Genomic DNA, 25,064 nt, shown 5'->3' with positions numbered 1-25,064 from the left:
TGCCCGCCCCCCGCCGCCCGCTCCCCGCCCCCAGCCTGCCCCCAGCCTGCCTCCAGCACGGCCGGTTCTCCTCCTCCGACCAGCCAGCCCGCCGCCTTGCCCGACACCGCGTGCATCCCATCCGCCTCCCCCTGCCATCCCACCTCCATCCCGCCTGCATCCCCTCCTCAAGCCCACCTGCGTGCCTCCGCAATCATGGACTCACAGAATGGGTTGGGTGGGAAGGGACCTTAAAGACCATCCAGTTCCCACCCCCCTGCCACGGGCAGGGACCCCTCCCCCCAGCCCAGGCTGCCCCCAGCCCCGACCAGCCTGGCCTTGAGCCCTGCCAGGGATGGGGCACCCACAGCTGCTCTGGGCAGCCTGGGCCAGCGCCTCGCCGCCCTCACAGGGAAGAATTTCTGCCTCATCTCTCATCTCCATCTCCCCTCTCTCTTGTAAAGCCATTCCCCCATGCCCTGTCACTATAAGTCCTGCTAAAAAGTCTGTCCTTATCTTTTTTATAAGCCCCCTTTAACTACTGGAAGGTGCAACAACATCTCCCTGGAGCCTTCTCTTTTCCAGGCTGAACCACCCCAACTCTCTCAGCCTGACCCCGCAGGAGAGATGCTCCATCCTGTGCACACCCTGCCTGCTTCTCTCCAGCAACCTGTCTCCTCTGTCCCCTGCCCACCCCGCCAGCCTCCTTTGAAGTTTTTCTCTGGAAGTTCAGCAATTTTTTGCTGTGTTACTGCATTAACTAACTTTTTTTCCCCCTCATTTTGGCTGATTTTCACAGGCAGTATGTACAGCACATAAAGGTCATCTTAAGAGCCAGTTTCAATCCCTGCTCTAAACCACAACTATGCTAAAGCTTCTCTTTAATGAGAAAGACCATCTGTTTTTATTTGGTTTTTTTTTAGCCCCTTCCCCTTCCTCAGCCCTCTCTGGGAGAAGGTGGGGATAAAATATATTCCTCATCACTCTCAGGAATGGACAGACCGTTTGGCCTGGAGTAGAAAATAATTAAGCAGTGATCAAAAGTCTACTGACATCCGGCAACCAGGGGAAAATCAAAGCTTGGCAAAGGGAGTCACCTGGGATTGAAATGACATTTCAATTTGAAAAGGGAATGCTGAGGCCTCCTCTGCAGTAGCTGAGGGCAGTAGGGATGGTCTGTGGCGCTCGGTGCTGCACAGAGGGAGCAGAAGGGCTTGGTCTGCAGGGGCTGAAGGGATGCAGTGCTGCTGACCGGCTTCTCTAGACTTTCAGAAGTTTTAGATGCCTTACAGGAGCGCAGGCTTTGTGGCAGGACACAAGCAGATGCCGAACAGGATGCAGTAAAAGCAGATGATTAATCCATGTTTCTTCCCAGCTTTCCAGCTTTGCTTGTGGTGCCTGGGCAAGGCTGCCTCAGACTCTCCAGCCACCTGAGAGCATTTCTGCAAGGTAACAAATGCCTCCCTTGGCAGCTGGTGACATCCCTCTCTCTTGGTTTTTTTATGAGCATTATGCTTCATACTTATTTTTACATAAGAATTTGCATTCTACTTTTTGGAAGGTTTGTTACATATTTTTTCTAGAAGATCAGTGAGTATACTTTTTCCTCCCCTGCTGCCATTTATATCCAATCATTTTTTGGTCACATTCACATTTTAAAGATTGATTTTGTGTTGGAAGGCTTCCTAGTGAGGTGCTGAAAAAAAATCAAAGGAATATTATTTAATACACTTGAATGTGTGTCCCAGTATTTATGCAGTAAAACTGGAGATGATCTTGCTGTGGTTAAGTGTATTTATGCTTCGATATGCTGTATGCAAAGGCCCTTAGACCATTGCCTGCCTTTACATATAATTTTTAACCAGCAAAGAGTAAAGTCCCTCACTATGCTTTATTTATGCTTTGGCAATTAAAATAACAATAAAAAAGTAAATTAATTACTTGTAACTTGCCTAACCTCCCTCTGACTCACACAGGATTTCCTCACTACACTCACTGCCGTTTGATTTTGCAGTTTTCCCTTGCCTATGAGGTTTTGTTGACATTAAACACAGGCAACAGAACCCGATTTTTGCCCTGCTCTCTGTGTGACCCGGCTCTGACGTCCTCAGTCTGCCAGTCATGTGGGCACAGCATGCGATGCTGGGGGGCTGGAGTCAGGACATGGCTAATGTTTATTTTTCTCAGTAACTTGCTGTGGTTGCTTCCTCATTCCCAATACCTCCTTATTTCCAACTAGGTTTTTGCCTAGAAGTTGGATATTAGCAATTTTAAGCCTGTGCAGGCCTATAAGATGTGTTTTAGTCTGCCTTGTTACGCGGCATTCCGGAGCCCATCCTTTGGGCTATGCCAATGTCCTCCACTGTTTGCCCGGGGCAGGGAGCAGCAAACTGTTTTTCTACATATATTTTTCAAGAGCCAAAAGCCTGAAACTTCGCACAGACCGCTGGCCTTTCTTCCCACTTTGTGTTGAAGTTGCCATCCCTTTGTCAGTCGGTTTGGGCTGAAAATGCGCTAATTTTTGAGATACATTGTGTTTATATATGAAGCTGAATGCAACCAGGAAAGTTTCCCCATTGGAGATGCTCTCCAAGGAACCTGTAAATCCTTTGTGTGCCCAAACCAGGTATGAAACAACCCCCTTTTTTGCTTTTGAGGGATTTTTTTTTTTTTTGTAAGTGTATCAGAGAAGTAAATGACATTTGCTCAGGCCATAGCAAGCTTCAGACTTTGAAGCAAAATCCGCCACTATGAGAATGAGATAAGAAAAATAGCCAGGAGACTTTGGGCGACATCCTCTTATTGCTTGTTAAATCGCTGCTGAGTGACTCATGGTGTCCCTGCTTCAACATCAAGCAGCAAACAGTTCCTAAAGAAGCTGCTGCAGGACCCATACTTCTAAGTTTAAGACAGAAAGTTTCTACGCGTATTGATCTTCCACCAAAAATATAAATAAAGAAGCCCTAAATAATGCAAGTATGTTTTTATCATCTCCAGGGTTTAAAATCTCTATTGCTTACGACAAAGGTGTGAAATGCAGATTTATTTAATAAGCACATAGTTTGGCTTAGGATAGGCGTGAAGCTCTTCTCAATGCCAGTTTTCCTCTTGGCATCCCTCTTGTCATGGGGCATTGAATCACCTAATCCACAAAATATTGCAGGTGACCTATCATGGGACATTTGTGCAATAAATGAAATAAATGGAATGAAAAGATTGAATGAAATGGGAATGCATTTCTGGCCCAAGAGACATTACTTCAAGGGTGCACCTCAGCATTTATTATGTTAAATTGAGAAGTAACCAGCCTAGATTGGTCTCCCTTGTCATTTTAGCTAACATAGCTAGGTTTTTTATCTATGAAACAGAAAAGCAACCTCTCAGTGATTTTAAAAGGTGCATCAGATATACACCTTGTACCCCGATTTGCAAACTAATTTATTTGAGTGTGAGTTATAACTGCATCTCTAACAGCAAGCTATTGTTTCTGTGGATTTTGCAGCTGACTTGCACACCCTCACAGCAGCAGAACATCTCCTGTGACTCATCAGTTAGGTTTTGATGGGGATAATAATGGTTATTACAGCTGGATCAGCTGCCCAAGAAAATAACTTGCCCAAGGCAACAGGTAAGCAGGATTTTTAGAAAGCCATAACCCTGTCTGATAAATCCTTGCTGGCAGGGTTAGACACCGACATAATTCTCACCTCTCCATGGGAGCTGGGACAGCTGGAGTTCAAATCCTTGCTCTCCAAGCTTTCAACAGATGCCAGAGCTATTGCTGGAGCATGTGGCTTTAGAAAACTCACTGAAACATGCCTTGGACCTCCTGTTGGCTAATTCTAGTGGATTTAGGCTTGTCCAGTGGCATATGGGGGTTTGTTGACCAGATTTTTCAGCCCAGACAGAAAATGAGCTTTGCTGCCTGCGTTGAGCAAGAGGCTGGCTGGGCTTCCCTGTTGCTGGCTGGGTCAGGAGCTGTGTGCTCCTGTCGTGGATGCCAGTAAGTAAAGCTCTCCAATGCCACAGGGGATGGCTCCTCAGCCATGGGGGAGACATGGGAAGGGTTTCTCTGAGGGCTGAGCCTGGTTTTGCAGCTCTGCTTCTTCCCCTTTTGCAGGTTTGGTCCGTATCTAACCCAAAAACAGCTGAGCAAGAGGCAGCAGCGCTTGGCTGAGCCATAAAGGCATCAGCAGAACTAAACCCCACACCAAGCCTGGATTTCCATCCATTCAGCAAGGCAGGTGGAAAGTGTGTGTGTGGGTGGTGGTGTCTTGGTGTGCTCCATCCCCTGTGCACCCCTTTTGCCTTATGTTGCTGATGCTCTGGGGGATCCTGTGGCACTCTTGCCCCCCGTTCCTGCAAATCCTTGCAAATGTTGTGGTCTGGTTATGCAAGCTGCAGCACCTGGTGACTCAGCCAAACTCATGAGGAAGCAGGTGACTTTGCTGGGAGCTGACTCAGGAATGGGTGACATAAGCAAAAAGCTTCTTCCCACCATTACTGGGACAAGTTGAATCCAGGTCTGGGTGAGCAGAGAGATGGCAAGGGCAGAGCCTGCTGGCCCCAGCTTGGTGTGGAAAGGCAATGTCAGGGCCACCATTTGCTTCTGCAAAGCTTAGGTCTCTTTGCACAGCAAAAAAATTGTTCCTTGGCTCTAACACAAGGCAAAATCCTTGCCTAATTTAAACACTAATAGCATTTTCCGTATTTTCTGTTGAAAAGCTCTCCTTGCTTCCCTTGCTTCATCCATCTTGTCTTCCTGGGGTGTCTCCTTGACTTCAAGCAAATGATCAGCTGTGCTAAGTCTATGCTGTACCCAAGGAGGTGGCAAATGGCTCTCATCCAAAGGCAGAAATGTCTGTCTACATGCCTGGCACATAAGAGAGGCTGAGAGCAAAGCTCATCCTATGTTTGGTTTGAGACAGACCTTTGCAGCATCCTGGTGTGAACATTGCTGTTCTGCTGTTTGGTGTGGCCAGACCTCTGTTGCCAGCTCTCCCAGCAATTTTTGGCTGTGGTACTCTTGGGGTCACAGGTAGACTTGTGTGACAATCTTTCCTCCATGACTCTGGCAGATTTTTGAAGATATGGGAAATTTTTCCATCTACTCTGTCCCTCACCAAGAGGTCTTCTTCCTTAGCTCTTTGGGCTGAGCCAGCTCCCCAGTGCTGTCTCCCCATCAGTGTGGAGCTGGCTGGGGCAGCTGCTACGGTCCCAGGTAGACCAAGATGTTCCTCTTGGGGAAAGACCTTACCTCTAGGGCACCTTTCCCACCTGCTTTCCATATGACATGTCAGGCAGCTTCAGACACTTTGGGCCAGATGCTGTGGCTTCACTTGTGGTACGTGCCTGACTTTGGCCTTGCTTCTATCATACCCCAGCCTCCAGGAAATTCAAGAGCAGCAGCAAGAGCTCCGATCTCAGCGGCTCTCCCCAGGCACCTGACCTGCTCTTTCCACCACTTGCTGAGCTTGTGCTTTCGAGCTGCCTGGCTGCAATATCCATCTGCCCGTCCTGGATTGTGACAGAAAGCAGGAACTGACTTTGCCTCCGTGGCCCTCTGTGGTCACCCCCTGCTCAGATGACAGATTTGTGTAAGAAAAGCCAAGGATGGGAACAGCTCTTGTGCTTCAAAAAGAAACCTCCAGCTGACCTCAGAGGAGGAAGCCTACTGGAAAGAAGAAGTGAGAGAAGCCTGGGCACTGACAAACATCACAAAAATTTACATCCAGAGAATTTTTTTCTGTGAGTGCTGGGCAGAGGGACAGATAAAGCAAACATACACCCCCACACACCCCCTTTTTGTGTCCTTTGCTCTTCTGCAGGAGCAGTGTGCCTTCTGTGGAGAGCAACTTTGACATCATGACCTTACAGGGAGAGCTCTGGGCACAGCCTGTTCTGGGGGGGGTGTTCAACAGTTTTGCCTTTCTCTGCAGGCTCTGAGGTTGGCCGTGGCCCAGGCAAGAGCCCGAGCAAAGTGCGCATCTGGGCTTTTGGCTGATGGGGCTTGTTCCTACACTCACGTGAGTCTTGCCTCCTGATTCAGGGTTGGGGAAGATGCTTTCCCAGAGTGGCTGGCCAAGGAATGGGGCTGTACTTGCCCTTGTCTATTCGAAGAGACACCCAAGCTCTTATCTGTGTCACTGGATTTATCTCCATCTCTTGATCTCTCCTGCTCATAGCATGAAACACACATTGAGGGTGGTGGGGTAGGGTAGGTCAAGATATTCTGTATTGTGTTGGGGGTTGAAAGGTGATATAGGGATGGAGGCTGTCTTGTACATGCAGAATTCAGCTTCAGGGGGATAAAGTTTCTCTGTAGAGCCATTATTAGTGTCTGCTTTGCAGAAGGGAAACTGAGGCATAAAGGCTCCATTCCATAGTGAGCCCAGATGGAGAAAGCAGAAGTCCTGGCCCATGGGGAGCCCTGCTGCAACCACTTGGCCATGCTGCCTGCACTCTTTGCCTGCCTGCAAGACTAGAAGCGTTGCTGGCTCCTGGCAGGAAGAGAAACCTCCCAAGATCCTCCAGAAATGAGTGGATTTTGGTGCTCCAATGAAAGGTTATCTCATCAGGCACCATGCCAGGCACTCAGTGACGTGTGAGGGTCCATTGCACGCCAGCCACCCGGGACCCATTTTCTCCTGGTAACCCTGTTTTTCCCTGTTCTTTGCTTTGTTTATACATGAGCCTCAGGGGGGAAATGGAAATAGGAGGAGGACTGGTGGGACTGGAAATCAGGGTCATTTGTAAGGAGCTGGGGCAGGAAGGGCAAAGTGCTGGGAGGGTTTTCTGAGGGTCAGCGGCAAGGGACTACGGGCTGGGTGAGACTGGTACCTAAAAGCTAGCTTGGACCTATTTTGGATATGGGGAAAACTGGAAGAACTTTTAACTTCATTGTAATTTATTTAGAAAAAATATGCAGGACAAGGAAGCCAATGGGGAGTTTCCCACAGGCAGAAAGGAGGTGCCTGCAAGGAGGGACGCACTGTGCCATCCATCCCAGCAGGCTCCCACCGGGGACCTCTGGGTTTGCTGGATGAGGCCAGACCAGAGGGGAAACCAGTCTGATTCAGGTTGCACTGGTTTTTGATGCCATCTCGTGGTCCGGGAAGTCTTTACAAAGGGATGTGTGGAGCATATTTTCTTGGCTAGGCAGACAACTGCAGAGTAAAGTAGCTCCTGCTGCCGTTTCCCAGGGCATTGTGAAATCTGGCCCTAGCCCCACTGCTTTTGAGCAGGACTCATCCCTGGAGGGTGATTTCCACCACCTCTTCCCCCATCTGTTTGGGAATTGCTGTCCTGAATACCTCTAGGGAGCGGGGCTATCTCATCCCATCTCATTTCAAGCTCTGATGGGGGAATGTCCCTCCCCCCAGTATCCCCCCCGAGGGAGTGGGGAGAGGTGAGCAGGGAGGGTTCACCTCACCTTCGGCCCTAACCCTCTCCAGATGTGGTCATTGCCCTCTGTCCTTGCAGAATGGGCTCAGTGGGTCCCCTCCTCTTTATGCCCCTTCCTAAATGAAACAAAGGCAGATCCACTTCAGAAGCGAGGAGAGTCGGGAGGTGATGAGGTACCGGAGCTGCAGCATCCTTATCTGTGTCTACAGGAGAGATTGAATCAAGTCCCAGCCCAATGACACCGCTGGCAGCTGCTCAAGCTGGGAACAGCCTCGTTGCACAGTATTTAGCAAGTATTGACCCTCACAGAAACTGATGGGAGCATTCAAAGTGCCTGCTGGCAGCTCAACAAAGTGACTGCAGAGCCCTGCTTCATCACAGCACAGAAAGAAAAAAACACATCAGAAACCGAAACGCAAGGGGTGTGTGCATCAGGAGTGAACAGGAAGCTGAACACCATAAAATCTCTACTGCAAAGAGGATTGAAACTCTGTTGCTGCAAACCCAGTTGCCCAACAAGAGCCCATGTGCTTGTGGCGCGCGGCAGAAGTCACATGCGAAGCTTGCTCAACATCTGCAGCTGCAGAGATTTGAGTGAGTACCTCCTGACTGGCACGGGCAGGGCTTCCAGCTAGGAAGATCTTAAAAAGGGTTGCAAAAAAGTGAGGATTAAAAGGCAACTGCATATTGTCCTTTCTCACCATGGCGGTTTTGGAAAGGTTTTGTGTGTTATTTTCCTCTGGTGTCTCTGCCACAGGATAGCATGGAGGTGTCCAAACTTTTTTAGGTACTTACAATGCACCAATCTCACTTTCATCAGTAAGAATTCCCATTTTAGGTTGACTATCCCTGTAGATTCAGACGGACAGGACTGATGGACAAGGGGAGGACAAATTGCTTCGCATGATCTCCTGGGCAGAAGAAAAGTGGCACCGGCTCATCCTGGAAATCTCCAGCTGGAGATGAGGATTAAGAAGGTTTGGGAGGCAAGCAGGTCTCCAGCACAAGGACAACGAGCCCAGCTGGCCATGCACAAGGGCACTAAAGACATTAAAATTATCTGCGGAGCATGAGCAGTTCAACAAATGGTGAGCAGCCTCCCAGCTTTACACTGGAATTACCCCGAGGGAGAGGTGAGAGCATCTTGCAACAGCCACATCAGGACAGAGGCGGCTGCAGGTTTTCTCCCATGGCTGATTTCCAAGGTCGCTCCACCCCTGCTCTGCCTCCCCAAGCACTTTCCAACCAGCTAAATCATTCAGATAAATATAGCAGGAGGAAGGCAGCAGGTTTGGCTTGGGAAGAACGGATGGAGCTGGCTCTGAGACAGCGAGCGTGCTTTGTACTCATTGCGACAGAGTCACATGCATGTATTGAAACTGAGACCTAAGTGTAAAATTATGCTGTTCTGGGACTTTGGACAAGTCTTGAGTTTTTGGAGGGGAAGCTGGCAGCTGGCTTTCTTCCCCAGCTGATGAGGTAGCGAGTCAGCTAGATTGAATTGGGTCATCTTTAGCTATGAGGTGGTCTTCTTCACCTCGGGTAAGGGAAGCCGATGTCCCAACACACAGCCCTTTGCACAGTCCCATTGGTGTCTCCAGCTGCACCTGTGCAGCAGGGGCCTGGATATCTCCCAAGTCTTTGTTGCTGTTCCCCACCCCAGAGCACCACTTGGCTGCAGGAGGTTTCTGGGACAAAGAGCCTCTGGGATGGGGAAATAGGTGGTGGTGACTTCTGGCTGCAGCCTCCACTGTGCTGAGGCACCTGGTCACCTGCTGAGGGATGGACCTCAGCATCTGAGGGCTGACAAAACACCATGGGGTCTTCCCAGAGGGGCCTGGCTGCCTGCTCTGAGCTCAGGGAGCATCTGCAGCCTCTCTGACGACTGGTAGCCATCAAATACTGTGTGCTGGCATTTGCAAGAGCCATGGGCTCTTGAGACTGGCCCACTAAGGTTTATGGTGGACACCACCTATGGTACTCCTCGCAAGGCAGGCAGCTGTCCCACAGGTTGGGCTATGTCACTTGTGGCCCCATGTGTGCCCCAAGTGCCTGTAGGTCCCACCTGAGGGGCAAGGGACAGCCCTGAATCTTTCCAGCATCTGGCACAGTGAGGTCCTAACCTTGAATTGGCACCCACCCAAGGCAACAAACACCAAAAAAAGAAGGCAACTTCTCCTGGGAACTGCTGTGTCAGGGCTTGGCCCTCCTAACATTGTCTCCCCATGGCTTTGAGCATCTTCCTTGCTGACGCAGTGCTGAGCTGCACGTCCCAAGGTGAGAAGAGGCTGAATAAACAATTGCCCCCACCCCAAAAAGGATGCTGGCGCCTGCTGGGAAAGCCCAGACTGGTGTTTATGCCAGAAGACACACAAACATCTCAGGCAAACAGCCCTGACCTCCTCCTCCTCCCCCCCCAAAATGAGGCTTTTTCTGCTTATCTCTGCATCCCTGGGGTAACCCTTTGTGGAGATATTCTGGGATCCCAGTGCCGTTGCCGTTTCCTTCCAGCACCATTTCCTTCCAGCACCGTTTCCTTTGGCATGGGGTCAGCACCACCATCCTCTCCCGATGGGGCCCTGCGGGATGCCCGTGGTCCCCCAGGATGCCTGGGGCTATCACTGGGAGCACATTAGCTAGAGAAGTAGGAAGCACTTCAACAGGAGCCAATGGTCCAGGAGCCAGGGAGGCTGGAGGGTGCTAGGCAAGGAAGAAAAACAGGAAGGTGATGGCAGATAAGCAAAAGACCCTGGAAGAGGAATATAGAGGAATAATGGAGGGTAGGAGGGAAGTGAAGATCATGGCTTCTCCTACAGCAGACATAGTACTGTGAGAGGAAGCTGCTGAAAGAAAAGCAGCCCAGAAAAATCCTTTTCATCATGTTAGGTCTCACCTCACAGCAAGGCGGGAGCTGGGGATGCTCTAGCAGGTCTGTGTGTGAGGGAGCTGTCACACACCCATGAGGGCTTATACCTGGCTGAGAAACTCCAAACACAGCCCTGTAGGAAACTTAATTAGCATGTGGTGAAGCCCTGCTAATTAACCTGTTAGTGGCACGCTTCCCATCGAGAGGAGACCATCACTGCCTTGTGCATAGACAGCCCTAGAGCGGGAGTGTCCTGGGGACAGGACTTGATGTGAACCCAACACCTTGCTGTCCTGCTGGGATGAAACATATCAGAGACAGGGGCTTGTGTCCATGTCCCAGGTCTGCCCTGCCTCAGGGTTTCCTTTGCACGTGTCCTGGTGTTTAATTTTACTGTGCCAGAACATAACAACCCGTGTTTTCCGACTGATTTCTGCAGACACCACTACTGTCCTGCTGATCTCTCAGGCTTATGCTCTTGGTATGACCCTTGAGCAAATCTTGCTCACGGCACATGCAAATCTTGTCCTTTTGCATAGTTTCTCCAACACACAGCCTGTCTTCAACACCTGCATGGATAAAACCCCAATCCAGGTGCTTACCATCTTCCATCCTGATCATGGCTGTAACCATGATCTTTGGTGTAACCCTCCGCAAAGCACAGATGGGTGCAATGGAAGGATGCTTAACCAGGTGGCCCTTCAGAAACACTTCTCTACCCACAGGGTCCTGGCAGTATCCCAGGTCTGAGACCTCTTCACTGCAGGAGAGCTTGTTGGGAATGTACTGATGGCCAAACTGTGCCCAGGGTTTGTTGAGCTCAGTGCTCCCCGGTCAGTGTTAAAAGCAAGGACCTAGTAATTTAAAAGTGTAGACAAAGGCACTTATTTAATTCCCTCCTTGATAGGGGGGATTATCTGTGTCCTGCCAAGGTAACCTGGCAACAGTGGGGGTCTGGTAGATGATAACCCCAGAAAGGAAGAGGTCAATCCTTAATCCTTCAGATACACCAGAGGTTGAAGAGACCTACAGAGTGATTGTGTTCCCCGTGATGATACGGGAGCCAGCACACCAGCCTCCACTGCTGGACAAGGGATGTGGGCAGATGAGCCCAAGCAGAATCATCTGAGTAACCTGATCCAGGAGCCACCACTGATGGTACTGGGAATGGAAACTAAAATCCCAGCCTAGAGTGACAACCACAAGCGCATAGGGAACTGGTGGACTTGGCCAGGACATGGCTGGTGTCCACCAAAGGCAGAACCAGTTCCTCTAACACCTGGGAAGTGGGACATGGGCCAAAAGGTAAGAGGTGCAGTATCTGTGGCCTGAGTCCCTTCATCTGTGCCACAAGGTCATCTTCTATTCCTCTCTTCATGTTTCCCCTGGGCTCCCCATCTCTATGGTTAAGGGTGGGACATCATGTTAGATGATGAAGAGCTGGGTAATGGTAGCCAAACTACCCTGACACTTCCAGGCATGGCTTGGGCAGCCTTGAGAAGAGGGGACAAAGGAAGAGCTTGGCCATAAGCTTTCTCTAGAGACAGTCCATCTCAATCCACCACTAACATTAGTGATATGCTGAAGCAGAGCCTGTGCTTATGGTACCCTGACAGTCTCCAGCTGGCATCAGTGGGGCAAGGCTGGACCACAGACAATTGGTGAAGCCCAGCCAGGTCACATGGAGAAAATAATGAGGGAAGCCCAGGGGCTGTGTGATCCGTCCCTCAGCATCCTACTGCTGACCTAGGTGTCTCCAAGTATGCACTAGAGATGGGTACCATGCATCCTTGTCAGATGGGTCTAAGGTAGACATGTGATCACATCGTGGCCATGATGTGGAGTGTGGGATGTGAGAAGGTGGTGCCTGAGATGGGCCATGACAAGAGAAGACCATGATACTAGATTGCATCTAGTTAGTGAAAGAAAGGTGGGCTGAGTTGTTCATGTGTGGGCTGCGTGAAGGAGGAGCCCTTCTTTTCTTTCCAACATAAAAAGGAGAGAGCGAGTGACATACAACGCCCTGTCACACTAGCATTGTGGTCTTTGGCCAAGGAGACCAGACCAGTTTCTGTGGGCCTGATGAGAAAGCCTTTGGAGGGAAGGACAAGCTCCCTCATGGCTTGTTAGGTGGTAAGATGCCAACAATACAAAAGTCTGGGTAACTCTGCACATGAAAGTGCAATGTCCAAAGCTGGGTCAGCTCCAGGACTGCTGTCCAGGAATTGCTGAGCCCAGGACTATGCTTGTCTCCTTTGCTGAGCCACCCAAAGGGCAGCATCACTGGAAGAGTTAAGGAAACAAGTGAGAGCAGAAGCCAGCCCCCAAAGCATGGTCTACTTGCAGCGGCTTCACTTCCTCCATACATATGCAAAACATAACCAGACTCCATCGACAGCACTATTATGAACAGCACTGGGTTTGGGAGAGCACTTGGTAACCCACCAGCCTCCAGCTCTGCCACCAGCAGGCTGTGCGACCTTGGTCACATCACGACATGCCCTCTCCCTGGCCTGCAAGTCTGGAGATGAAGAGGGTCACACTAGGTATTGGTGGCTGGGTGGTCCTCCCCAAAGGGGTGGGGAGGACGTTTTTCTGAATGGAAATTCGTTGCTGGATCCCTGGCTGGGTTGCTTATCTCTGATGCTATTTCAGTCAGCAAGAAACCGCCAAGCATGTGCCAGACGTGGTGGTGGTAGTGTCAGGAGGAGAGCGGGGGGATGGGAGAGGGGAGACGGGGCAGCTCCTGTGCTGTCAGACAGCCATGAGCCCCCATCAAGGTCTCAGCCAGTGCCAGAGATAGTGGGGGTCCCCTGGTGTTGGGGCCGACCCCATGGTGGGCGCATGGTGGCTGAGCTAAGTGGGATCAGTGGCAGGGTGCACATGAATGCCGATAAGAACCGGGAAGCGGTAGCCCAACTCCCACAGTCTCTTCAGGCATGGCTGGGTACCCTGGGACTGGCAGAGGGGGAGGCAGCCTGGGGGCTCCCCAGGAAGACCCTGTGAACAGCTTAGAGCTGCCCTGCTCATGGGGTCTGCATGACCACCAGTCAACCCATCTTCTCCAGGTGGTGAGGGAAACAGAGGGAGATGGGTTCACCCCCTCCACCACCCCCAAGAAGGGAAGTGTTGGAAGAAGGGTTCGCCGGAGTCAAGAAGACGCTCAATATGAGTTATGCATCTTGCTCAACTTTATTAGTTTCTAACACTACTTATATAGAACCCATACACATGCATATTCGTAAAGCAGAAATATAATTGTTTAGTAGTCTCTAAACGCGTGCAGTTCTCACACCCCTAATTATCATGACTAAAATAAGCGTTCTATCCATGTAGCTAATTGTGTTGCTGTGCTTCAGCCTTGTGGTTTGTTACTCCCTATTTTCCAGTACCGGTCCCTATCTTTCTTGGCCCTGCACCTGCTTTCCCAGCAGCTGTAGCTTGTTACAGCCACGGCCTGTTGGCACAACATAATTACTTGGTCTCAGGATTCAAGAATAGCTCAAGGCTACCTTTCTTGTTAACTTCAGCACAGCAACTTCAGTACAATTCTGATTACAGGCCTACTCTAATACCAGGCCTGGATTGTGCAGATCTTCAGAGATTCTAAAGCCATGCTTCTGCAGGGAAATTTCATTGTAAGAAGTAAAAATCGCTTTTTAAGACTTTTTTTTTTGGTTGTGGGTTGTTTTTTGGTTGTTTTTGGGTTTGGGGTTTTTTTTTGACAGTCTATGGAGGAATTTTCTTGCTGAATGCTTTTGCTTTTCAATTTGTGCAAGTTATAAAAAAACACACAGGGTCACAGGATGTTTCTGTGGGAGGTTTAATTCTGCCAGAAATCACTTTCTTCAGCATAGCTGTCTCTGACAGCTTGTCCCAAGATAGCCTTTACTATTTTAAGTTATTATAAAGATAATATTCTAAGATATTTTTTAAAAATCTAATAAATGCTTTTTGACACCTTGGGACCACTCCTTCAGCTTTCTCCAAAAGCAGCTGATCTAGGCTGCCCTGGCTGGAGCAGGGCGTGGATCAGAGATCTCCTGAGGTCCCCCTCAGTCTCAGTTACTCCGTGTTTTCATAAGCTGTTCTGCAGCAATTCCCTTTGGGAGGGGAGAGAGAGAGTTACCTTTGCCCCCACCCTACAGATGGGTAAACTGAGGCAGTAAACCTTGCAAAGCTGTTCAGAGGCAGGAGTGGAGACCAGCACTCCACGTGCCCAGTCACATACTGTAGGAAAAACTCTATCCTGAAGCTGAATGAGAGCCAAGCCTTAAATAGGGTTGTTTCCCACAGCAAGGCTTTGCTGACCTCCCGTTTGCTGGGATGCTGGCTCAAGCAGGCTCAGCCCAGAAAAAACCCACTGATTTTTGGGGGTTTCAGCATTTCTGTCAGTGTCTGGGAGGAGCATCTGGAACAAGAGACATTTCTGGACCACTGCACGCACTCATCCAGACAGGCAACACCTCCTTCAAAGTAGACGTTGTTGTAGCTGTTTTGCTCTGTGTGTCTATTGGCAGTGGGGCTAAATGAGTCAGAGATCTGGTTTAGTCCTGGGATTTTTCAAGGAGGACAAATCACCAGGGAAGCTTCTTCTCTGTTCCCCCTGTGGCTCGTGCAAATGATTTCACTAGCTAATCAGTACACGGTTGAATGTTAATTTGGGAGCTGTAACATGTCGCTGGGGTCAGCCAGTGATGCCCTATGTGATTTTGGCAAATGGATGACACAGGCACTCCCAACTTTCTGTATCACCACTGCTTATGGAGGGAAGAGGGAACCCTGGTTGTGCTCATGCTCATTTTGCACACTGGGGAGTTGGGTCTGCAGCCTCATAAGCTCTTGCTGGCTGGTTGCCCGATCCAAGCCAGGACGGGCCCACAAGGATGGGTTCCCAAAAGGCTTTGTGGTACATGGGTGCCTTGGCTTTACCATCTGTTACATGGGGTTTTGCCAGCTAATGGAGGACCTTCCCACATCCCTCAAAACAAGCATATCTGTGTACTCACTGCCCTGTGGGGAAAAGGAAAGAAAAATGTAAAATGTCTGCTAAGCACCCAGTCCATCACTTTTGGTGCCCTACAGACATCCACTGATACCTCTTGAGTTCACAGAACAGTCCCAGACACAGGGAGCAGAGCTGCCAGCTCAGGTAATGTGACCCTTGGGGACAGTTCACATAGACATGTGAGTGTGGCAGGTTGAAATATAGAATCTTTGCAAGGGAATGGGGTTGCTCTTTTGCTATACATGAGAGCCGGCTTCTTCCTGTTCCTGATGGCATGTGGTGACTTGTCCTCTGGCACTTGGCCAATATATTCCTGTCTGGTTCCTACCTACTTGGGCTGTTGTGTCTTGGTCCATGCAAGTTGGCTCATGCCTCACCTGTGTTATCTGGCCTATGACCCCAGCAGTGGGTCCTTCATCTCCATTACCATTAGCTCACCTTCCTTCCCTGTTGCAGATACCACTTCTTCAGAGCAGGTTCTCCTCACTGTGGTGACCTACAAGCTGTGAAGACAGAACAGCAAAGAGGTGGACAAGGAACACCTGGGCAAGGAAACAACTGGAGTTCTCTCTGTTGTCTGCCAGGCCGCCAGCCCTGTGGTCCAGGCTGGACTACTGATCTGCTGAATGGCCAGGTTTGGAAGACCTTCTGGGTGTCAAGGGAAACTCTTCACCCCTTCAGTTGCCTGGATGGTGAAAGGGCAATCTGACAATTCTGTTCTCAAGAGCAGCACAGCATTGATATGGATGCATTGTGCTCATGTACAGATAAGAGAGAATTAAAAAAAATCCCAGTCCAAGGCACCTTCTCCTTTCCCACCCTACTAGGAGATATTTGTTTGCCTTATAACACTTTCCTTCACAAACCTCATTTATTGGTCTAAGGATGACCACTGACCTCATGAAAGTGTAACTGCTGCAGCCATCCATGAGAAACCCACTGGTCTCTGTCCTATGCTCAAGTCACAGAAGGTCTCCACATGTATTTTGGCATTCAGTTTCACCTCAGGATGATCCATCTGGTGGCTTGGGGGCTGGCAATGGCTGGTGGGATGATTCTGCCTGTCTCTGAAGAGAGAGCTTTTTCAGAGCTTTCACCATGTGACGCTGGTGAGTGACAGAGCTGTTGTGGGGGCTGATAACTGGGTTAGCTCCAGTGGAAAATGCTTCTGCCTATGCTCAGCAGGACCTTGGGTCATCCCCCACTGTGTCAGCTCACAAAACACTAAAGACCCTCTTCCAGCCTGTGCTTCACCTACCACAGTCAGCCACCCTCCCGGGGGATTCTGCTAACGAACTGTGCTTGAAGACTATCATCTCCCAGCAGATAGCAGCTCCCCAAGGAACAGGCAGCCTGGCAGTAACGATGCTGAAGGTGAAACCTCCCATTAATCACAGAAGCACAGCTGCCACCTCCCCACACAAGCAACCAGAAGTAACCACATCACTGAACAGACAAAACATGCACATTTTTCCCCTGTCATGTGCTCCAGGGTGTTTTCTCTCCCCTGTGCTCAGTGTCAGGAGATGTCTGGTGCTCAGATAGGGCTGCCCCCGGACTGTGGACCATACATTAAAAGATTGTGTTGTCAGCCAGTCCCATCCTTGGAAACACAAGCCTGGGAGACTCCATAATGTGCTTAACAGTCAAATCCACAACTGCCCTCCTTGGGAAGATAAATCTATTCACATGCCAGCAAGGGGGACCTCAGCTTCACCTCTGCCTTCAGAGGTGGCTCCTTTGGGCTTTTACCTCCCTGTCGTGCTGAGATAGCATTACCAAACTTCTCTCCATGAAGCAAAACCAGGACAGTGTTGGCTTGGGCTTTGCTTCCAAGCAACAGCTTGGCAGGAGGGGTTATTTAATTTTTTTTTTCTCATCCCAGGAACCATGTTTTATTTGAGGTGGCTACTTTAAAGAGCTGCTGGGGCCAAGCAGAAATCCAACACTTGGGAGGAAAGAGGCTAATGGCAAACTTGGGGTATGCTTGACTTCCCCACCTTGGAATAAATCTAGTGACTTCCAGAGGAAATGTACAGACCCCTTGAAATTACACCTGTATCCTCAATTCCTTGTCCTGCAGACCTCACTGAGATATGTTGCCATTGCAAGTGCTGCCAACTCCAGACCTGTATCAGAAGGCTCACCAAGTCTTGTAAATCTCTAAAGCCTTCCTGTCGTCCAGCTGCAGGTTTGGTTTTGTCCCCACAGCTCCTGTAGCTCCACAAACCTTGCTGTTCCTGGTGCCCCAGGACCGTGGCATCAGGTCCTCCAGGCTGGGGATGGATTGCCAGGCTTGAAGAACCATGCCCTACTTCTTCTCCCTCTGTCTTCTCCAGATGAAGACTGAGAAAGCCAGGTTTCAGGTTCTGCTCAACAAAACAGGGCTGTGGGCCAAGACCCTGCCTTCTCAGGGCTTTGTAAAAGTGACCGCTGCAAAAACCCAGTGAGATGCAATGCGTAGTTCACAACTGCAGCCACAGAGATGGGGCCCCAGTTGCCCTGTCCGTGTCTGATACAGCTGAGCTTTTTGCTGTATTAATACATTTCCTGCTGGCTGGAGCTTCCACCAGTCCTGGGAAGGATCAGTCTGACACCAGGAAGGGGTCATACGCCTTGGGGTCTGGCTAGCCCAGCCAACGTCCTTGCAGAAGGTCTCTCCATATGTACACCCATATGAATTGAGATGTGTTTTCAGGAAGAGTGTTTTCGGATCTTACCCAAGGAATTTAATTAGGAGTGTCTCTACTGGGCCAGGAGGCTGTAGGTCTGACACAACTGCTTTGCCAACATGTTCCTCCAAAACCCCATTTTTCTTTTCCTTTCATAGATGTGGGGAGCATGGGGTGGGTGAAAGATGGTGTATGTGGGTGTTCATGCCCGTGCACCTCCCCTCCTTCCCCTGTCCTCTTCATCACCCTCCCCAGCCCCTTCCCCTCTTCTCAGCAATGATAAGCTCGAGGATGGAAAAAATGTTGTCACACATATCTCATTTCCAGTGTGTGGGAGTGACTGACAGCGGCATGAAGATCTGGACAATAAAACCTCCTGACAGCTTTTGTGTCCATCCCAGGCATGGGGACATGGTCCTGGAGGAAGGGCCGAGTGCTTGTGGGGCTTGGGGAAGGGTGCTGCAAGTGGTGGCCCTGGGGCGGAGGATGGAGAGGGGAAAGGGCTTGTTCAGCCCTCCTCATCTGGGGTGCAAAGTCCTTCCCCAAATTCAGCATTGTCTCTCATCCCAAACGAAGAGCCACAAGCTTTTGGCTGCAGGTGGCTTTGCAGGCGTGATGGGGAGCAGCCTGACAGCTGCTAGCCACAGTGTTTGTTTTGGAGCATCCCCACCGGCCAGCGCTCCCTCCCTGGGGCTGGGGGGGCTGCACTGCTCCAGCACTGCTGTTCTTCCCTGTAGGGCTGCCAAAAAAGCCCAGAGCACCTCGCCAGAAGGGTGAAGTCATTTATTTATGCCTGGAAAAAAAAAAAAAAGAAAGTACTTTATTACACAGCCTCTGAGATGCTAGGGCTGACCTACTGCCAGGCTTTCACTCTAATGTGGACAGCTGAGGTCAGCACAGGGCAGTCCCAGTGGCTGAGTCTTTTCTTAGTCCCCTTGTAGGGGCATACAAACAGGACATCAATTTACTTATGGTAAAAAAAAATAAAAGAAAAAGTGCCAAGGTTTTGCTGCCAGAGGTTCGTTTGACTGACAGAAGTGTGTCCGTGGCGGCAGCTCACCCTGGGCTCCCTTTGCCATCCGCAGAGATAAGAAAACCCTTGTAAGACATAATTTCTTGCCTTTCCTCTGGCTCTCAAGGGAGATGTGGAGGCCAAGGAGACAGAAGCCTTTGCTTCGTAGATGTTCAGATTGCTTACCCGATGCAAGGGCTTGGCTCTGCCTGAGATGAGAGGGGCTCTTCTGAAACAGGGCTTGGGTCTGAGAGTCCCTGACAGTGACTCTGATTTTATAGCACTCTGAGTTTTTCAGCATCTATTTTCTCACCGTAATTACAAGTGAGAAGGATTTTTACAGAAAATCTGGTTTATTCTAAGCAAAAAAACCACAACCCAAAACATTTTATAAATTTTCCAACTGGAAAGAGAACCATTCATTGTTTACATTTCTGCCCCATGCCTTGGGGGCTGTCATTCCTCTCCCTAAAGTCTCCATATTCCTCTAGAGCACTGCTCTCCTAAGTGGGGTATGAGCAAGATGATCCATTGAAGTGGTGGAAAAAATATTCTTTGTAACATTAATAAATAATATAAAATAAAATATATTAAAAGACCACTGCTGTAGGGAACCATCTCTCTCCTTGGGCTGCAGCATCCATGTCCCACAAGGCTTTTCCCTCCCAAGGGCTGTGTTGTAGCAGATAGGAAGCACAGTTTGTTTTGGGTTTAGCCAAAAATATTTCATACTTTTCTGGTCAAACCACACTTCTGGGGGAGAGAAGAAAAGAGGGGGTTATTGCTGTTTTATGGAGAATTAAGGTTTTCCATTCCAAATTAGGAAAAAATTGCCAAAAACATTTAGAAGAGGACCTGATGCTCCATCTCCAAACTATTTCCATGGTAAATTTGTACCCAGCCCTGCCAGAGATCACTGTTGACTGCAAGCTTTGGGTATGGGGCAGCTGGATCACCTCCCTCTCTTTGCCCTGGCCTCCTCCTTTGCTGGCAAGGGGCAGCTTTTAAACACTTTCCAGACAGTCACGCAGGATTTTCCAGGTTGGCTGCCTGGGATATGAGAGGTTAAACTCTCCCAGGCCTTAGTAGGAGCTGAGCTGGGTGAAGGCATCGCCCTTGGCTTGGCTGGGCTTTGGCACAGAGGCATTTTCTTGTCTGTGGCAGCTGATAGCTGGCTCCATCCTGCTGGGAGCAATTTCCCTCTGCAGCTCCTGCCAGTGAGCACACACACACACACACACACACACACACACAATCCCTGCGCACACCCAGGCAGGCGTGCTTCTTACGAGGCTTGCATACAGGGGCTCCCCACCTCCTTTCCCTTGTAACCCCGGCAGCCTGTCCCCGAGATGTCATCCTGCCCCTGATAAGGTGCAGAGGCGGCTGTGAAAGGAAGGTTCCCAGTTGCTCCTGGCGCCAGGCGGGGTAGAAGCAGACATGTCTAACCCTGCCTTCCCCAGCAGCGCCTGCTTCTCTGCAGGGCCAAAAACAGATGACATCAGCCCCTCGTGGTGCCCCCTCCCAGAATCTCGATCAGCCCCACCGAGAGGCGTGTGCATGGAGGAGTGAGGAGGAAGAGGGAAGGTGGCAGGGAGGAGGTCCCGGAAAAGGAGGGAAGATGAAGGCTAGAGCTGGAAGTTGGTTACTTTGGCAAAAAGACAAAGTTCTGCGAAACTTCACCGGCTAGACTTCAAAAAGGTGGAAAAACTGGAGGCTCATTTCTGGCAGGTCTTGTTATCAAGGAGAGCCTTATCTGCTCGATGGGACTGATGGCTCATGCGAGCCAGAGTGGCTGCTGACCTCTGGCTGAGCTTTCCAAGGCCTCCAAGGAGCCGAACTGCCACTCAGTGGAGAGGAGAAACATCCAAGAGAGGGGACTGTGTGAAGGCTTGCCACTGTGTTTGCAGCCTGCAGAGCGAGAGGAGCAAGGACAGGGGTGTTTGCAGCCCTGGAGCACACGGAGCCCAGTCCCTTGCTGGTTTAATCCATGGTGGTAGGAGGAGCAGGGGAATCACTCCATGCTCAGAACCCAGACAGACATGGGACGGATGATGTCCACTAGGTGTCAACCGGCATAGTTGAGTCACTGGTTTTACTGGTTTCCCTCTGTTTTCTCCAGGACAAGACTGGTCCCTCTGGGCTAGATAGCGGAGTGGGTTTAGGTTAAAGCCAGGTGTGTAGCTGATGGTTTCAAAATTCAAGGAAGCTTTTGGGTGGGAATTTTGGCCACCTCGTTGCTTGCATGTCCCAGATATCACACTATGTGTTTCCAGAGATGAACCTTCCAGCTTTTCTCACAAGAAGACTTTCATATACCTTCATGCCCCCTCTCTCCTTGCACCTCCAAGACATCTCTGTTTTTGCTCACCCTACACCACCTCCTTTCCTAGGTGAGGACCTGCTCCTGGGATCCTACTCCAGAGTACATCATGGTGAGCAGTTCCTCTTCCTGCTTAGTACTGCAGCCAACAACATCTACTCGCTGGCGAAAAGCTGCTGTAAATGAACTTGGCCTTGGCCCATTCCCACTTGTAATGCCACTCAACAGATCAGCATATGGAGGAAAAGAGGCAGTGGTGCCCCTCACATAATATTGTGATATGGTTTGAAATACGAGAGTTTATTTTCTTTCACTTCCTGAAACACTGCATGGATGAGGCATGGGTGAAAGTGCCCCAAAGGTTTTGGTCTGTGCTGGCTAGTCCAGATGACCATGGCATGGCTCAGGGAACAGCAGAGGCCAGATGGTCTTCCTACCATGCAGGCATCGACTAATAGGGGTGGAAAGCTGAGCTTTCCTTTAATTTCCTTGCCTTGCCTTCTCTTGCTTCCCTTGCCTCACCTTCCCTTCCTTTGACGTGTGTCCCAAGCCTTTCTTTTGGTTGGGTGCCCAGGGTAGCAGGGTTTGCAGAGATGCTCCCCAGCCAGGGTGGTGGTTTGCTGGATCTGGTATCTCGTCCTTCTTCACACCCGTGTTCGTCATTTCTTCTCTGGTGAAAATTTTCTTCCTTTTTTCCCCACTAAGCAAACCGCATTTTTTTCAGCTATTTTACACACACCCCAAAAGCACGTGCTTTGTATGTGTCACTGTTCAGGGCCTGTCCAAAGTCAGGTTGGATGCTTCAGTCCTTTACTGTCCCCAGACCCACAACGACCCTCAGCCTGGGTTATCCCTCACCAGCAAATAGCAGTGAGGCTAGAAAAGCTCATTTTGCCTTTATCATCAGCCTTATGAGCAGTTTCTCTTTTCATTTAAACCTTGCACTATGCAAGTAAGATTTCACATGAGAATCACTCCATGCAGAAGCAGGGCAGATACAGAACCCACCATACTCGTGGTGCAACTGCCAGGTGAATTGTTTTGCCCCTGGGAGTGGGATTTCTCTATCTCACCCATCTTTACCTTGTGTTAGAGGTGAATAACCTGAGCCATCCGCCCAGGTTTGCCTTGTTATGGGGGAGGAAGAGGTACTTCTGGAGGCTAAATCATACCTCTGTCTTGGATCCATCTCCCTGAAGAGGATGGATCCTGCTGTGGTCTCTTCTGTAGACAGAGCAAGAGATAAATGTTGATAAAGGGTGTAACAGAGACAGAGATAGAGGTATGGGTGAAGAGAGGTTTCAAAACTGCTAGGACAAGCCCAGAAGATCCCTCTTTTACTGTCACACTGGAAGGGCACAGGTGTCCCCTTGGTCAAGTGCCATATCTGCCAGCCTTGCGCAAATGTTCCTGATACCCCAGCGCATCTCAAGCAGCATCAGACCCCAAGCATTAGGCAGGATGGTCCATCTCAGAGGGAAACACAGCTGCACTTTGGACCCAGAAGGACATACAAACCCAACAGGTTTATTGGTGATGCACAAACCAAGGTACTGGTGTAGGCGCGCAGGTGTCTGAGAGCAGATCTATGTACAGTTGTGGTTGCAGGGTCACTGGGCTGGTCCCCCTGGGGTGCCAGGGTCCATCGCAGCGCAGCCACTCTCATCGGCAGCAGCGCAGACGGCCATTGCTGCAGGTCCCTTCCCAGCGCTCCATGTGGAAGCAAAGCCTCCGGCAGTGGCCATGGTTACTTCTGCATTGCTGGCTATCTGAAAGGCCTCTTGCTGCAGGGGGAAAGGGGACAGAAGACCTGCTTAGGGGACCTGCAAACCCACTTGGAGCCCTGCTGGTGTTGGTGGCTGAGCAATGAGATGCTTGCAGTTGGCAACAGGGAAATTCAGCTGGCTTCATGGTGAAGGTTGGATGTGCTTGGGAGGAGCACCTCCCTCCAGCAAGCATTGGGAGTCTCTTAATGACTAGCCTAGGTGAGATGGCTAGCTCTGGGTTGGCTAAGCTGGGTTAGATGAGTTAGGTGAAGCAGATCCCTCAGGTAATATCAAAAGTCAGAGAAGTGTCTTTTTGGAAGAGGTGTTTTACCTATTGGTTTGTTTGGAGATTCTTGTGATTGTTGGTTTCTTGGTGTTTTGCGTTGGTTTGGTTGTTTCAAATCTGCCTGTTTTGATAAAAAGGGTATGTGCTGCTTCTCTTTACACACAGCAGGAACACCAAGTTTGGGGTTTCTGGAGGCAGTGGTGGACATCCACCATCAGTGGAGTGGGCAAACCCTTCTCTCTCCCTTCTTTATCCCTAGGACTTCAGTTAGCTAAACAAGAACATAAACAGGCTGAGCAAGTAAATATCTTCTTGGTTATCAGGTTTGTTTTCTGTGAAAGTTATACCACCATAGTCCTAGTAACATCATCGTGACCTCACAGCTGAATGAAACCTGAATTCCTAACATATATATACAAGCAACCAGTGAAAAAGCCAAGCCAAGGAAGATTTTTCTATTAAAACAGAATCGCAGAAGAAAACATGAACAAAAAAATAAACCAGCAGTCTTTCCCCCTGCTTCTTTTCCCCTGAAAGATGCTTTTGATTTCATGGTGTTCTCTTTGCTTTGTGGAGGATGAGGCTTGTATCCTGGTCAGGAGCAGAGCTCAAGCTCCTGGCTTAGGCTTAGCATTTCTGGGTGGGTTTGAGGGGTGGAAAGGAGGGGATGTACAGTCTATGAACCTGGAACACCTGCATCCAGGAACTTCATGGAGACCATTTCAGAAGAAAATTGGAAGCAAGAGTCAGGTCAGCCTTGGTTTGACTTGAGGGCCCCGTCTTGTCCTTTTCTACCTCAGGGTAGGAACCTGTCTGTTCTCTCTCCACAGTCCTGCAGAATCCCCTGGGAGTATTTTGTCCTTACCGGGAATGTCCTGGAGGAGGAGAATGACAATGACTGCAAAGAACAGCTGGAGGATCTTCATGGCTGAATGTGGGTGGAGGTTCCACCACGAGGAGGAGTGAAGGGCTGTGAAGAGATGGAGAAGAGGGAAGTCCTGGATTTATATTGCCCGAGGGGTTGTGTAATGCTCCTGGAGCAGAGGGAACTTTGTCAATCTCAGATGCATTTCAACATGACAGCAAACAGTTGCACTGGGATGTGCCCATTCTTGAACACACCATGTTACAGGAAAAAAAAAAGAAAAAAAAAAAAGAAAGAGGTTTTTTTCAACAAATTGCACCGAGCACTGGGGAGTCTGCTACTGCTTGCTCCTGGAGACAGGATGTTGGGGCTGACCCAGTCTTGTGTTTGTGGGCTCGAGCATTTGATGTTAAAATCCCATCCAAGTGTTTGCAGTATCAAAGTGGTTGGTTTTTTTTCTTCCATTTCCAGCTCCCAGTCTCTGTGTTTAGCACTGACACAGTCAAGCATGAAAAAATCCAGTTTCCTCTTCAGCACTCCCTGACACACAAAGTTAGCTTGAAAATCATGTGATCCTTAAAAAATCAAAGGTCTGTTTGCGTTTCCCAATTTCTAGGCTGCAGAGACTGTTTGCCAAGGTTTTGTTTACAACTGTCAAGAAAAAAGGCAATTTAGCATCTTATTGATTTATATATTTATTAAATGAGAAAGCTGGGATACCTCTCCATAATTATCAGGAGAAGGAGCGTTAGGAAAGGTTGTGTATTGCACCTCTCCCAAGAAAGCTGGCAGGCTTTCTGGTCTGTACTAGTTCTCCAGGTCAGTTCCAGGAAATCAGTAGAGGTGGGACCTGACTTTCAGCTTTGGAAAATAACACACAGCA

At 49.7% G+C, this 25,064-nt stretch overlaps 1 protein-coding gene and 1 long non-coding RNA gene across 3 annotated transcripts; one reads left to right on the top strand and one right to left on the bottom strand.

The window, feature by feature from the left end:
• Window positions 1-45: 45 nt before the first annotated feature.
• LOC130151340 (uncharacterized) lies at window positions 46-19,715 on the top strand. Of its 2 annotated transcripts, XR_008822549.1 has the most exons (4): window positions 46-3,607; window positions 4,100-6,629; window positions 7,593-7,977; window positions 8,239-19,715. It is a non-coding gene; the product is annotated as an uncharacterized LOC130151340 (long non-coding RNA). The 2 variants fall into 2 exon arrangements; XR_008822550.1 differs by having other exon boundaries at window positions 7,593-19,715.
• Window positions 19,716-22,771: 3,056 nt separating this feature from the next.
• On the bottom strand, window positions 22,772-24,336 carry LOC130151337 (gallinacin-13-like). Its single transcript, XM_056343488.1, has 2 exons — window positions 24,182-24,336; window positions 22,772-23,048 (listed from the first exon to the last, which is right to left on the bottom strand). The coding sequence occupies exons 1-2, from the start codon at window positions 24,240-24,242 to the stop codon at window positions 22,927-22,929; spliced, it is 183 nt and encodes a 60-aa protein (XP_056199463.1). The 5' UTR covers window positions 24,243-24,336; the 3' UTR covers window positions 22,772-22,926.
• Between the last annotated feature and the right edge of the window lie 728 nt (window positions 24,337-25,064).

Source organism: Falco biarmicus, chromosome 6 (assembly GCF_023638135.1).
Source record: "Falco biarmicus isolate bFalBia1 chromosome 6, bFalBia1.pri, whole genome shotgun sequence".
Taxonomy (NCBI): domain Eukaryota; kingdom Metazoa; phylum Chordata; class Aves; order Falconiformes; family Falconidae; genus Falco; species Falco biarmicus.
This window is presented reverse-complemented; position numbering and strand designations above follow the sequence as displayed.